This window comes from Mixophyes fleayi, chromosome 3 (assembly GCF_038048845.1).
Source record: "Mixophyes fleayi isolate aMixFle1 chromosome 3, aMixFle1.hap1, whole genome shotgun sequence".
NCBI lineage: Eukaryota > Metazoa > Chordata > Amphibia > Anura > Limnodynastidae > Mixophyes > Mixophyes fleayi.
In genome coordinates, this window is record NC_134404.1 from 17,208,366 (window position 1) to 17,224,912 (window position 16,547).

General features: G+C 43.8%; 1 protein-coding gene across 1 annotated transcript in view; it reads right to left on the reverse strand.

The window, feature by feature from the left end:
- The window catches only part of LOC142142597 (L-gulonolactone oxidase-like), a 114,050-nt gene that overhangs the window by 30,801 nt on the left and 66,702 nt on the right, over positions 1 to 16,547 (reverse strand). Inside the window, exons 7-8 of the mRNA XM_075200473.1 lie at positions 12,236 to 12,343; positions 8,854 to 8,930 (exon numbers count right to left, since the gene is read on the reverse strand). Of these exons, the coding sequence (XP_075056574.1) occupies positions 8,854 to 8,930; positions 12,236 to 12,343 (185 nt within the window). The remainder of the gene's footprint in view (positions 1 to 8,853; positions 8,931 to 12,235; positions 12,344 to 16,547) is intronic.

Here is a 16,547-nt window from a genome sequence, read left to right on the forward strand (position 1 = left end):
GTTGTTCTTTAGTGAGAGCTTGCATTTACGGTCAGGGAATTCAATTGGGTTCCCCCTTCCCCCTCAACCAGTTAATTTGCCAGCATTTTAAGGAAGTCCCTCTATATTAAATTTGCTCTGGACCAAATTCCGTTCCGCAAATCTGTTTAGGATGTAAAAAGACCAAAGCGGCAGAACCAGCACAATGGCTTATCCATCAGAGGTGATCACATGACGCCAGTTTCTCATATGCGTTAAAGTCTCAGTTTGAGGGTGGTTAGCATTGCTGGCTCTCAGTGCTGGGGTCATGAGTTCATTTTGCAGTTTCTATGTTCTGCCTACCACTACAGGGGCACACGGAGGATAGTCGGGGGGGGGGGGGGGTTCTCCCCGCCGACCCCCCCAAAAAAAAAAAACAGCTCCGTTTCGCCAGCACTGTCCTAAACAGCAGCCACGGCGATGTCTAAGAAGCATCTGCAGCGGTGCTGTATACAATACAGCACCGCCGCGGACGCTTCTTTGACAGCGCCGCGGCTGCTGTATAGGACAGTGGCCACTTAGTTAGCGCGGGGGGGGGGGGGTTTCTAGAGACTCAGAAACCCCCCCTGCGTGCGCCACTGCACTATATAAATATAAACGATAATAGTAGATCTACAACACGGAACGCTCTATATATTATTTTGCTGGAATAATAGTAGTAGATGCCTGGAACGAACTCCCAGCAGATGAGGTTGGGAAGACAAATGGTAAAGTAACATAAACTTTTTCTGGATAAACAATACAATAGCGCGGGGTCATGTGACATTATCGTTTATCTGCCGTCAATATCCTATATGTACAGCATGTGCAAAAGTGGGCATACGATTCTGCCAATGCCGATCCATGACAACTCTCCTGTATTTATAGAGCCATCTCTTCCGAATGTGAAACACAATTCTTCTTCATTCAAAATGAGTCATCCGGCCCCAGCCTCGTAAATCGCACAACCCCCATGGTCAGTAATTTATAGAGACACTGTGCACCCGTAATAAAAAGATCTGTCTCAGTATTGGAGAAGTCACTATTGATTGATCCACAGTTCACTGCTCTCAAAATCATATCAAGATAAAGCTCTCAGATGAATCCCGCAGCACAGCCCTCACCAGCGCAGTATATCTCTCCCTCCTGACAGCTACACGGCGCTAATGTCTTCATTTGTCATCTCAGGAGATATTCAGTGTATGTGTTTTACAGGTCATTATTAGGCGATACAGGGAACCACAGAACATAGCTTATAGACTTGACATGTAAAGATGCAGCTGATTTTAGTACTAAGGTGCGCGGTGGAGCAAGTACATAGCAGACACATTCTGGCATTAATTAAGGAAACGGTCTTCCTGTATTTTCCCCAAATTTTTTAACATCAGATCAAATTATCTGATGCAACATTAAGATAATTATGGATAGTCCTATATCTAGGATGTGTGTGAAATAAAATTAATCATACTGTTAATTATTTATATAATTATTATTGTTCCTTTTTACAACATAATGACATGCAGTGGAGAGGGGTCACCTTGTGGTGGAAGAATTTCACTGAGGGGTTCAATATGCTTTGGGATAGTTTAATTTAACCAACAAGATGGATGCTTGAACTTTGTCTCATTAGAAGTGTATTTTGCACCACAGTCTTTCTGCATTAGTGTGACAGGAGACACTCTGACCTGCTGGGAGACCCTGCTCCTTTCACTATATAACTCTCAGTCTGTGGCTTCCTGCCGCCTCCATTCCCCTCCTCACATCATGTCATTGCCCCTGTCACATGCAGCCCTGTCCTCACTAACACATCACTCATCTCCTGATATACTCTGTGCTGCTGGGAACCCTGCTCCTTCCACTATATAACTCTCAGTCTGTGGCTTCCTGCCGCCTCCATTCCCCTCCTCACATCATGTCATTGCCCCTGTCACATGTAGTCCTGTCCTCACTGACACATCAATTATCTCCTGATATACTCTGTGCTGCTGGGGACCCTCCTTCTTCCACTATATAACGCTCAGTCTTTGGCTTCCTGCCGCCTCCATTCCCCTCTTCACATCATGTCACTGCCCCTGTCACATGCAGTCCTGTCCTCACTAATACATCACTCATCTCCTGGTATACTCTGTGCTGCTGGGGACCCTGCTCCTTCCACTATATAACTCTCAGTCTGTGGTTTCCTGCCGCCTCCATTCCCCTCCTCACATCATGTCACTGCCCCTGTCACATGCAGCCCTGTCCTCACTAACACATCGCTGATCTCCTGATGATTTGTCTGATCTCTCTCACCAGCAAATCATCCCTGATAGAAGTTTCCCAAAGCTAATATTGTGAGTTACCTTTTCAGCAAAACAAGGCATAGGATGGGCCTATGTTGTTAGCGAGGCCTGGAAATGCCAGTTTTTATAGTTCCTGTGTTTAAATCCTTCTATTGCTTTGTGTATTTACGGTTTTCACAGAGAGAAAGCAATGCAACGATCCTCGTTGTTCTATCCCCATATCTCACACTATAACATGTTATAATATATTTATAACATTATTTGCTAGTACGGTGTCTGCTTTGTTTTACAAATGATACAGAAATATCTAGAAGAGAAACATTCACCTCAAACTCTTTGGAATTCTGAGAAAGTCCCTGTTTAGCAGGGAAATGGTTAATATGACACTTTTCTGTCCTGATTCTAGAAGCCAATGGAGATTAATGATCTGATCAGATTCACGTATGGTGAAGGCACATTAGCTGCTGCTGCCTGGTACAGCGGAATGTGCCGATGTCTCTATTTCACGCCAGACTGCGATACGCCGTTAGCCTGGATCCATGTTTCAGTCCTCACACTAGCGTTCAGGTAGAGGAGATACAATGCTACAATAATCACGAGGATGTTTTTATAGAAGCTACGTGCAAATGTGATATAATAATAATGTGACCATTTTCTGACTATTAAAAGTCTACTAACATCAAGGATCAGTGATAGAATAATGTTTTAGGTATGTTCAATCAATGTTTATCTGTTAGGAAAATTTGAAGTAGGTGGGGCTAGTACCAATCTGACCAATAGAAAGAAACCTTCACCAATCTGTAGCCAAAGCATGAGAATGTCTCCAGGACTAGAACCAACCTGTAGCCAATCAAAGAGTTTGATCATTTGCAGGACTAGAACCAACCTGTAGCCAAAGAGTTTGATCGTTTACAGGACTAGAAACAACCTGTAGCCAATCAAAGAGTTTGATCATTTACAGGGCTAGAAGCAACCTGTAGCCAATGAGAGCATTCATTTATTCAGAGGACTAGACCAACCAGCAGCCAAACAGAGCAGTAATGTATTACCAGAACCAATCTGTAACCAATCAGAGCTGAGCTGATAACTCTTAACCAATCAAAGCGTTAGATCATTCATAGGACTAGAACCTACCCTGGTGCCAATCGGAGCATTAGAAAAATGTATGGGACTAAAGCCAACCTGTAGCCAATCAGAGCCCTGGATCACTCTATCCCACTCTTTCCTGAAAATAAACTTCAAGGACCATCAGACTGTGGGAGATTCTCCTCTGCACAGCCCTCTTTAGGTTATTCACATGTTTTCAATGGGATTGAGGTCTGGGCTCTGACTCTGCCATTCCAAGACTTTGATCTTCCTATATTTTTTGTGTCATTTAGATGGGCTTGGATGTTTGCTTGTTTTTTTTGTGTGAAATGCCTTCTGTCTTGCCACTGTACCTATAGCCCTGACATGTGCAGAATACGGGGGATGGCAGTCACATGCATAAAGTGACCAGTTCCTACCAGAAATTTCCGCAGCTCCTGTAATGTTGCCGCAGTTCTCTGATGAGTTTCCTCCTTGTCCAGTCATCAACTTTGGATGGACGTTCTGATCTTAACAATGTCCCTGTTGTGCCACATTGTTTCCAGTTATTGATAATAGTCTTCACAGTGTTCCATGGTACATGTAATGTATTTTATACTGGATTCCCGATTGGTGCCTTTCTACAATGGGACCCTGTAGATATTTCTCTGATCGTGGCTATCCCAGTAGGATGCAACCAAGGAAACTGCAAGGAGTTCCTCCAGGCACAGCTGATCTTTATTTCATCATCATCATCATCATCATCATCATCATCATCATCATTTATTTATATAGCGCCACTAATTCCGCAGCGCTGTACAGAGAACTCATTCACATCAATCCCTGCCCCATTGGAGCTTACAGTCTAAATTCCCTACTATAGACACACAAACACAGACAGACAGAGAGGGAGACAGACAGACAAAGAGGGAGAGACTAGGGTCAATTTTTGATTGCAGCCAATTAACGTACCAGTATGTTTTTGGAGTGTGGGAGGAAACCGGAGCACCCGGAGGAAACCCACGCAAACACAGGGACAACATACAAACTCCACACAGGTCGGGAATCAAACTCATGTCCCCAGTGCTGTGAGGCAGACGTGCTAACCACTAGGCCACTGTGCTGCCCATATTTCGGATTATTCATAATCACTTCCGTGCAGCCAATGGCAGTGTGTGGTGATCGCCAAAGGCATAATTATGCTTAGTGATTTAGATTGTATTTTGTATGGAAGAAGTGGACCGAGGTTACGCTCACACTATTACATTTATGGGAAGGTGAAAGTTTCAATATAATTAAAATTAATCCAATTGTTAATTTCTGGGGACAATTGCTGCTGAGCAGAGTGTATCTAACATGATGCAGTCACTAACATTGTACATCAGGAAACAGGACAGGTCCTACGACGTACATCCAGCATACAAAGTGGGAGAAGTGGTACTGTGCAGTTATTTCTACCTTCAGAGTTCTGAAGAATTAAACCCAGACAGATTTAGAGGGGAAAGGGGAGGGGCGGTGCAATTGCTCAACTGCCAATTGCAGGGTAACAATAAAGCTGAAATCAAGTTGTGTCCTACATACAAGAGGAGCCTGGTTTGCAAAAACAGACCTGCACTTGCCCAACAGCCTCGCTGTGACATTTGCCCACTCTATTTGCTTTGCTAACTCTAAATGGCGCCCGTAGTGGGATTTACAGACTCCAATGACTATCTTTAAGTATAAGAAAGCTGAAACTGTATAAAAGATTTCCGAAGCCTTGACCTTACCATACTTTAAAGTAATTAACATTATCCTCTTTCGTACAGTAACTGCACATTAATAATGAATTAATTAATTTTCCGACTACATTTGTCACCAAATGACATTTATTTTTCCCAAGCCAGCACAAGAACCTGGCACCCCGGCCAGCTACTGCCTCATCTAATTACCCGTTTACTTTACTGGGATTTAATGAAAGACATTATACCGGGGGAATGTGATGTTCAAAGAGAAGATAAAACAGGTGAAATCTATTTCATGTTACGTCTCGGTAATCAGGAGAAGACGTTAGATATTATGCCAGGTTCGTTATGTAAGCTCAGGAAAATAGATCTTGTATTTCTCATATAATGGGCACTTGTCACGGCGTTCATAGTGTGGTCCAATCTCACTAGCTGATTTCAGGCAGTAAGGGTTACTTACAAAAGTGCAAAAATTTGCAATTCTTTGGCGCAAGTGCGGATGTTTCCTGAGAATAACATGAATCTGCACGTCAAGATGGCAGCGTGCCCAAAGGTGGGCGGATCGGGGCATTCCTCGACAAATGTGGACACCCTCATGTGCCTCAAAATTGCACCCATGTGTAAAAAACAGATTTTGTATTGTGTTGCGGCATTCTCCTGGTTTAGCGGTGATACTGCGGATCAGATCTTGGTCTACCATTTAATGGTATACTGTTTGCACCTTCCAGATGTACATTATGCAAAAAAGCGCATTTCCACCAATGTCATCAAAATAGTCAAGCACAGATATGACCATACTTGCCAACCTTTTAAGAGGTCTTTCCAGGAGATCCCAGGCAAAATGCAAATTGCGTCATTTTGACGACAAGAGGCCGTTTGCGGGATATTTGCCTGCGCTCCTGGGAGTCCGGGAGAACTACCCGAATTTCAGGAGACTTCCGGACACTCCGGGAGAGTTGCCAAATATGGATATGACAAACATGATTAAAGCAGTGGTTCCCAAATCCAGTCCTCAAGACTCCACTAGCACTTCAGGTTTTGAGGATATCCCTGTTTGTGCATACGTGGTTAAATCCCATTGATTCAGGCACTAATGAAATCACCTGTATTCAATAATGGATATCTTTAAAATCTGGACTGTTAGGGGAGATGAGGACCGAGTTGGGACACACTGATTTAAAGCAAAAATTGTGCTAAACTAAGCAGTATTTTAAGAGATACATACATCATTTGATATCAATGAAGGGTAGGTGCTTGATTAGTAGAATATAAGACCTAATATTGCCGGTTTTACCATAGCCGCCATGCGCATTTCTATGCAAAACCGTAATCTGGAACGATATGTGCTTGTAGCTTGTGAGCTAGAGATTGCAGCCCACATGCATCAAGCGACTTTGAGACAAGTAGACTGAACCCTCACACCACCATCCCCTCCCATTCATTACAAGCACAAGTTTTCCTAATTAATTATATTTACTCAGTTGAAACAATATTGCTGCGTTCTGCTGAACAGTTACCTCCCTATTGCAGGACACAAGATGACCCATTTAAATGTTTTTCAACACTAAAGCAAAAGACAAACTAATAATGATATTTTCCGATCACGGTTGAAGCAAATGACAAATACACCAGTGTTTCACGCTTGCCTTTAATACATTGCAGTCCTGTGTATCCCATATTATAGCACATGTTATATTTTTAAGAAAATGCATGATATAGATGTTGGTCTGAACAATCACTTTGGACATATTTCCACCGTATCATTTGGGACATTCCTGAGTTTCGATGACATATATGTTGCTCTCCCTATGAAAATGCAAATCGATGCGACATGAAAGGACGGCACATGTAGCAAGAACGCTTTGAAGTCTGTATGCTGAATAATGTATCACTGTACAATGCTTCACATACACCATACTCATCAAAGGACGCTTTCAAAGGTTAAATGACTGCAATCATGGGCAGGCAGATTCATTATATATGGCACTATCTTAAAGCAACATTTGTTTCCCTGTCAGAGGAGAGATAAGTTATAAAGAGAGCAATCAATGGGGGGTCTCTACCTCGAAAATTGAGAACATTATACATTAGTAACATTATTATTAACATTTATTTATATAATTCCAGCATATTCCATAGCACTTTACAATTGGGAACAAACACAGTGATAAAATAGACTGTATTACAGACAGAGAGGTAAGAGGTGTTTGGAATCATACAATCTATAGGACAATGGGAATCAGATACAAGTGCTACATATTGGTTCAGCCAGATTGCAGAGGTAGAAAGTGCTTAGTGGGTTGTATGATCCACTCACGCAGCAATGTTGGTCAGAGGGTTGTTGTCTTATGTGAACTGTGTAGAGGGTGGTAATAGGGGAACCTAGTGAGGTTAATAGGGTGGTTGAGGAATACTATAACCTTGTCTAAAGAGCTAGGTTTTGTGAGAACGCTTGACGGTTTGAAGACCAGGGGTTTAAATTTGACAAGCTGCGGGTTTGAAAAAGTGGAGATGTTGCCTATAGCAACCAATCCGATTCTCCCTGTCAATTTGAAGAATGTACTAAATGAATGATAACTAGAATCTCATTGGATGCTATAGGCAACATCTCCACTTTTTCAAACCCGCAGCTTGATAAATTTCCAGATGTACTTCATGCAAAAAAGCGTATTTCCACCAATGTCATCAAAATAGTCAAGCACAGATATGGCAAATATGATTAATTGATCCAGCCCGAAAAAGATCCTGTACCCGAGAATGGGAGCAAGTGAGGAGGCAGCTGAGAGATGCAGATCTTGTGCAGAACGGAGGTGTCGAGTTGGGGGATATTTTGAGACAAGTCAAGAGATGTATGTTGGTGCAGTTTTGTTAATGCCCACTAATGCTCACAAACAGTACTGCAGAAGTGTGGTTTTCATTTATATTAAAGACAATGGAAACTCTGCAGAAGGGGTGTAGTTGGCTGAATGACATGGATACCCGTCAATTACCTGCCATTGTTAGGTATATATTGCAGAGTGATGTACTCAACAGTCAGCCCCCTGTTGAACGGGTGAGCAAAATAGGCAAGATCCGTCTCTCAGCTCAGGTGGCTGGTTCATTTCTGTTTCATTGAGACCGGTGGAGATTGCTCACACAGGCTGATAACGATCATCTTCTGACCACATTACCCGCCAAATACTCATCCTATCATTTTTGTTATGATCATCAGTTGTTTTGGGGCCGCACATGCTACGATATTGGCCCAGTTGCCCGATATCTCATCCCTGTTACAAATCTGGTGACGACACGAACAATTGCCGTTCAACTCATTAAAGAAGTAGAACCTTAGTGTGACACCCCCAACTAGCAGATCCATGGGGGTCTGTTGTCCGGGGCCCCTCCGTATGTGTGATACTTATCTATGGGCTCACGTTCCAAATTCAATTCTCCAGTCAGAGGAGAAATTGGAAATACAAGCAGTTCCTTATGTGAGAAAGTACGAGTAGATGGCTGGCAGACGTAGCTGGACAATGAGCCATTAATAAGGCGGTGAGAATACAAGTTTAGACACCGGAAGACTTTTTTCTTGCTCGCTGGAGATAGGAGGGCGCTACACTGCAATTTTAATTTTGGAATATTTCCACCCAACAATTAATTCTTACTTTCCCGCAAACTAGCAGAGCTGTAGGAACCATTGCATTCCTGGAGAATGCCTTCGGTAATTCTGCCTCTAAAAATCACCACGTAGGGTATGTGACATGAGAGAATTGCAGCAAACAGGCCTAGACTGACAGCAGATTGCACAGTACCTTATCCAGAGCAGGAATTCCAGCAGGTAGTATACCATTAAACGGTCCCGGAACCAGTTAGCGACGGAAGATGGGGGCTATGCAAAAAGAAATCAGCAGTTAGTACATTTCCATATCAATTAATGAGATTAATGTCTGTCTCAAGCTAAATCTTGCAGTAATGGGCAATCGCGGATCTAGAAAATTATTCCAGTGCACCGATCAGTCATCTATTGAGAGATGCAGTTAATTCTCCATTTGAAGGACAATGAGGCTGTCTAACTTTGGGTCATTTATAAAGCAAAGGCATTCACAATCCCAATTCTCATTAATCTGTTAGCATTCCTTCATACAGAAAATTGTATATTTCATTTCAAGTTCATGCAAAGCGAGTGCATATATTACCATGGAGAAACTCATCAGTATTGTAATGTGAAACAAAAGTCCACTAAACTCATCACACAGTGTAAAGATATAGACCTTTAGGGAATTCATGAAGTCTACTGTGCATAGCAGTGATGGGCAACAGGCAGCCCAAGAGCATCGTGTGGCCCTTGTAACTTTCTCCTGTGGCCCCAAGCTCCATCCTGCTTTATTGTCAGATGTGTTTGTTCCATCTTTCACATCTTGTGCCTGCTCATATGTTATTACAAATAGGTGTCTTTTTCTTTGATTAAATGTATTACTGAGCTTAAGGGTGATGTGTAGCCCTTTTGAAGGTTAGAAGGCCACGCCATGCGGACACTGAAGTGTATCAAGTTGCTGGTGTATAGGACCCTAGGCCTGGCCCCTTGGTATCGTCGGTTCCTCTGCTCCCTAATTGAGTAAAAAGTTCTACCCCAGTTACAATCTACTTCCTGGATTTGAGCCCCGTTGTTTTGCCAAAAAGGGTAAATAAAAATATTCAGATCCTTGTGCAACCAATCCTTCCTTGCCTGCTAAGTCTTCCCTTCCATCCCTCTCATATTGAGGTTCCTGGGGTCGTACAGTGTCCTTGATGCTGGGGTCAGGAGGCTGAATTAACAGGTCACTACAAGTACTATGTTTGGGGACCCATTGGAGGGGAGGGGGCAACAATGGAAGGTGCATGATTTCATTGTTGGTGAATGGAAGAACAAAGCATAGATTGCTAGAGGAGGAAATGTGTCTGCTGAGTCACTAAACCTACCAGAAGAGGACATACAGTATTCTATGCAGCCAGGTGGAGTTTAACCCATCAGCGCAGGTGGAGACCATCTCTGGAGGCTTAGAGTTAGTAAGGGGGTCTCCTCCTTCCGCTACTAACCATGTTCTATTGTTCTTCCCACCAGAGGGGTGTACCCTGGCATCTTGAGCTCTCCTGAACATCCCCAAACCCTTACTAAAAAAGGGGATAAACACCATAAGGCGCTACCTTTACAAGATGTAAATGACTAATATCATATAAGTCCAAAATATAAATGAGTCCAATAAATAAAGGAGTAGTTCTTTTCTCCAATCCACACAGTGATGAATGGATCTTCTTTGCGATACACGTATCATTCAAGAACTGCTCATATTCATAAAGCAGATATCGAATTTTGCCGATGGAAGTGGCTCATAGCAAAGTTCCTTAGTTCCAAAGGTGGCTACATTCAACCTCCAACCTTGTATCAACTGCCCTGCCTGTTCTAAAGCCTCTGCTATATCCAGGGATCCTTTGGAACTAAAGAACTTTGTTATGAGCCACTTCCATCGGCAAAACTCGATATCTGCTTTATATGATATTAGTCCTTTACATCTTGCAAAGGAGCGCCTTATGGTTTTTATATTATTGGTTTGTGGGTGACATTCCAGGTTTACATCTTAGGCAGCCACCTGTTAGAGCAATCTAGGTTTTAAAATGAGCGATTCCAACATTCAACTTTGTCTTTGTGGAGGTTCATATAGCTGAGTACACCTCTGGTGCCACCGCCTGGTTAAAGGCTCCTCTCCCAGACATACATTGTAAACATCCTCTAGACTTCTATAACAAGGAGGATAGAGGGCATTGGAGATGTAAAGGTGACTTGTGTTGTATATATGAACCATAAGAGTAAAGACATCTTACAGGACATTCTCTCCAACCATAAAAGTGGCAGCACGGTGGCTTAGTGGTTAGCCCTTCTGCCTCACAGCGCTGGGGTCATGAGTTCAATTCCCGACCATGGCCTTATCTGTGCTGAGTTTGTATGTTCTCCCTGTGTTTGCGTGGGTTTCCTCTGGGTGCTCTGGTTTTCTCCCACAATCCAAAAATATACTAGTTAATTGGCTCTTATCAAATTTACCCTAGTGTCTCTCTCTCTCTGTCTGTGTGTGTATGTTAGGTAATTTAGACTGTAAGCTCCAATGGGGCAGGGACTGATGTAAGTGAGTTCTCTGTACAGCGCTGTGGAATTAGTGGCGCTATATAAATAAATGATGATGATGATGATAAAAGTGACCTGTTACTAAACCCAATCTGACATATTATGCTACACATTAGGCTCAATGTGCCCTGCTAGACTGCCACCCAGGGCCGGATTAAATGAATGGAGGCCCCTGGGCTAAGGGCGCCTCCATTCACCTGTGAGGCCCCCAATGTGAGGCCCCCGCCCCCCGTGAGGGCCCCCCTTACGCTTACCTGTCACTGTAGTCCTCCGTCCCCGGTGAGCTGTAAGCTTCTTACTGAGGAGATCTCGCGAGAGTTCACTCGCGAGATCTCCTCAGTAAGCAGATTACTGAGTGCCGGGGATGGAGGACTACAGTGACAGTGCTCAGCAGCATTGATCGGGCTGGGGGTGCCCCCGCCCCCGGACCGATCAATAATGCTGCTGAGGACTTTGAAGGGCCCCCTGGATGCCCGAGGCCCCTGGGCTATAGCCAAGTTAGACCTCGGGTTAATCCGGCCCTGCTGCCACCCCCTCTTCTACTGCCACATCCTATGAATGACCCATATAAATAGCACAGCATCATTCTAACGTACTTTGCAACATTTAAGTGTTCTTCTATATTATTATTTTTCTCATTTAAGACTATTTGGGAAATGTTTCGACTTACAGGAAAGTTTGATAGTGTAGGTTAAGTTAGAGTATGTAAACCTTTTTTGGTATCTATCCGTATGGATGTGAGCTTTTTAAATGAGACCAGTGCAATTGTGTCGATTTATCTAAATATAGAAAGGGCATGGCCACGTTCCTCTAGGGGGGCGTCACCACAGCTTCCGAAGTGCCCATTTACTTCCCCTATAAACACCCCTTTAAAGCTGCGCACACCTGTCACTTGTAGGAGAAGCATTGAGTGGCCAATCAGCAGTAGCATACCACCCAACAGTGTTCAGATTGGTACAAAAAGATAAAACTGTAGAACAGCTAACAACAATTTCCATAAACAAAGAAACATATATCACAATGTGACCAGCTAATACCTTGTCTGTAGGGTCCTGACAGAAGACGGTAACACTTTCCGTGTGTGGAAACCAGCCGAAGCGGAAATATTCACAAGAGTTTATATGGGTGTCCAGATTATCAAGGACCTGAAATACAAAAGATGGATTTCTTGCAGCAAAGACTGAATTGTACAGTACTGTATTCAGCCTGTGCTGAGTGTTTACGGAGGGGTGCAGGTTATACTGTACAGAGACAAAGAGTGACTAGAGATTAATCAGGGTGCAGAGACATACATAGTAACCAGTGCACGATTAGCTATCATTGATCAAGTGCAGTTGAAGGATGCATGGATTCTTGTGAAGCATTGTATTTGGTGCCCACATGGTGCTGGCGCAGAGTATTAGGTCAGCTTGCATAGCCTATCTTGCATGAAGTCACCCCGCGCATGCCCGGAAAGTGGGCACACACATATGAGCCTATGCAGGTCTGCATGATTCTGCCAGTTGCTGTTGCCAGTACCCGGAGAGGCGGCATGGGGGAGGGAAGGGGCGTTCAAAAGTAGGTCGCTTACAGCAAGGGCATGTTTGCGAAATTGTGTACGTATAAAGACCAGGATACAGACGCATATCTGTCTGTCCAAGCTGTATTATTGTAACGAGCCACGGGTTCATGATTGGCCGCCGCGGCACGCTTCCTCCTGCCCCTGGCGTCCCGGCCGTCACCATGACGTCACTTCTTCTTGCCTAGGCAACAACCGGGACGCCCAACTCTCCCTGCCGCTGCGCCCGGCTAGCTGTCTATTACCCGGGCGTGCGTGTGCAGGTGTGTATGAGTGCAGCCTGGCTGATTGGGGAATGGCTCAGCTGTGCACTCTGCAGGTTTATTGATCCATATCACTACTTAGGGCAGTGAGGACTGAGTCTCACCTGTGAGCATGTACAGCTCTACCGGAAAGGCGGCTGCTATAGGTGAAGACCTGTCCTGCCTGTTCTACAAGTTTATGGTATTTGCTGTCAGCCCTAACATTTATCTGCGGATAGTCGAGGGCAGCTGCATATAGTAAATGATGATTGACAGCCACTAACAAAACAAACCGCTTGTGATTGGCTGTTTGCCAGTGCTCCACTGACTCTGATTGGTGCTTTCTGATGGTTGGTTGCGGCACATTTACACATTTTTATAGATGTTTTATAAATAAAACCACTGTACACTAATATTAATATTGAAATGTGGTATAAAAAAAAAGTGTTTTCCATTTCATGAGCAGAAAATACTTAGGAGTTCAAACTGCATTTCATGTAAATATATTCTACTGTACAGGCTAAGGGCTAGATTTACTAAGCTGCGGGTTTGAAAAAGTGGGGATGTTGCCTATAGCAACCAATCAGATTCTAGCTATCATTTTGTAGAAAGTACTAAATAAATGATAGCTAGAATCTGATTGGTTGCTATAGGCAACATCCCTACATTTTCAAACCCGCAGCTTAGTAAATCTAGCCCTAAGTCTTGACCAGTGGCGGAACTACCATTGGTGCAGCATGCACGGTGCACCGCGGCCCATGGAGATAATGGAGCTCGTCGCACATGGAACTAGTGAGCTGTGGGCCCCCGGTCCCTTCCTCCCCGCTTCTCTGAACCAGGGCCCACAGCTCGATAGTACCGCCTCTGGTCTTGGTATTGAATTTACCAAAGAATCCCCCGATGTTTCTGTATGTATACAGCCCAGAGGGAGCATGGCTGTCAGGACATATTATCTGAAAGTTAGATTTATTTTTCTTTCCGATTCCTCAAAAATATTAATATTAATAATCACATCAGGCCCCCTTAGCTACTGCTCCCATGTAGCATTTGGTATCCTACCTGCCACTCTCACCCAATAACCCACACCAGTCGGCCTTATGTTGTATGGGGGCCAGGATGCATATAGGAGTAGCAGCAGTAACACCTCCCAGGGTCGTGAGGGATATTTTCAGCCCAGTCATGTCACACTAGGGCCGTAACTAGGGCTGCGCAATAGGGGCGACCGCCCAGGGTGCAATGCTGAAGGGGGGTGCAGATTATATATACTTTAGGTTCATTTGGTTAAAATTGAGGGCTAGGGGGCGGCATTTCTGTTTTTCACCCCAGGCGCTAAAATTTTAAGTTACGGCTCTGTGTCACACGTTCCACATAACTGAATTCTCCTGAACATCGGCACACCTCCAAAACACCCCGACCACCCGGAACTTTGTCATAAGTGCTCTTACCACATCTCCTCTCTGATCCCCACATCTCACTCCCGCCTGTGAGACTTCTCCTTTACTACTGCCCTCCTATGGAATTCCTTACCACATCCAGACCCTCCCACAGTCTCTTTATACGTTCTCTGAAAACCCATTTCTTTGCTAAATCCTTCCGTACTCCCACATATAATACGCCCACCTATACTACTCCTATTGCTACACCGTCACCACAGTCCCGATCTCCACTCTGAGCCACATTTGCTCCTGATGTCTCAGCTGTGCCCTATTCCCACTAGAGTGGAAGCTCTCTCCCCAGCAGGCCCCTCCTTACCTATCTGGTAGTATTGTGTCTATATGTCCCTGGTTTATATATGCTCTAATTTCCCTATTGTCCAGCTGTGGAGGATCTGTGAAATCTTATCAATAAATGACAACAATATTAACCAGTAGTGTCACTTTAGGCAAATATATTGCACTGGTGGGGTGTGATTGGGGGAATGTGATGGCAGAAAGGAAGCCTCATATAAGGTTTGCTTCAAAGAATAAAGAATATTTAATTGATTTTTATCTATTATCACTATCTTGCAATGGGAATAACAGAACAAATATTGTACAGGTACAAGTACAGTCTCAATACCTGTTAAATAGACTTAATCCCTGCAAAGGCATGGGGGAGCCATTGTCGGCTTTTGCAGGCAAATCTGTTTGGCGATGAGGTCTATAAGGCAAAGCAAGAAAAAAAAACTATAGCCAGAGAAAACACACATTTCCGTTAGCATAGGACTTTTAGCCCTTTAATAAATCGGACGTTATTTGGTGTATGTTCATCGCTATAACATCACAGCTAGCGTAAGGTTACTGTGCACAATGACAGAGACTGCTAGGAGGCCTCTTCACAGCACAAATACAGCCTCGAACCCTCTGTGGAGCTCACTTTGGGCAGATGCGCCTAGAATTCTGCCAGGAAGCTTAGGTTTGGGGAGGAGCAGAGGATTGTACAAGCGGAAAGGAGAGGTTCAGGGGTGGCGTTGTGGAGCAGTGCAGAAACCAGATTTCATTTTGGGAAGTGAGATTATAATAATCAGATAAAGGGGTGTAGAGCAGGCATTCTCAGGCGTGTTCCTTGGTGGGTACAGTCATTCCGTCACCGCAAAGGACTTGAATAATGCACTAGCTAAGAGCTGGAGGACACAAGGTTTCGTCCTTTACTGTTCACGTGTCAGTACACTGTGTAAGAAAATAATAATAATTATAATAATTTAAAACAAAATTGACAGGGGTCCCAATGTCCCTAAATATCTATCCTTTTTATTTATCACCCCTGTTATTTGGACCCCTCTACCCACCCCCTATACCATAGATCATGGGTCCGGCTCTCATAGTGCTCCAGTGGATCTCTATAAGAGTTTATCTACAGAACAACTTGCAGTGTGCTCTAGTGTCTCGGCTCTCTGACCAGATATTTACTTCATGCAAGGTCCAGTATATACAGTATATACAGTATATATATATATATATATATATATATATATATATATATACTGTGACAAAAAGGGTTATTTGCCACACCTCTCCTGCACAGGGGCAGGTGAAGCCCCAAAGAGCCTGCAGGTACAGGCTGCAGACAGGGTTAAATTAGCACTCATGCTTTCATATACCACACAGACACACAGGTGCACCACATGGGTGCAATTAGCTTGTTATTTCCTTTACTGATTAATTAGTGTTTGGGAGGCCAATAAAAGACTGTTTGCTTGTTGTGTGCGGGCGACCGTAGCCAGTTTGTTAGCCGGCGACTAGATAGAACATGTATGTCTAGACGGAGACAGGGTCGCAGGGATTTTGAATGGCTACAGGTGTTTCTATATGCTGAATAAACTGCTATCCTTATCATGCTGACAATAAATGTGGACACTAGATTCAGCTATCCTGGTGTGTAGTGTCGTGTGAATACCAACCTCATCGCAATACATATGTATTAACAACACCCATTTACAAGTACAGGTGGGGTGACACAAACCGTGTATCACTGGAATTCTGCCTCTCTGCAGAACTCTTCTCGCTCAGACTTTTGCCACCATTGGAGAAATACACTTGATTAGTATGAGTTAAGTAAGGTCTGCTCTCG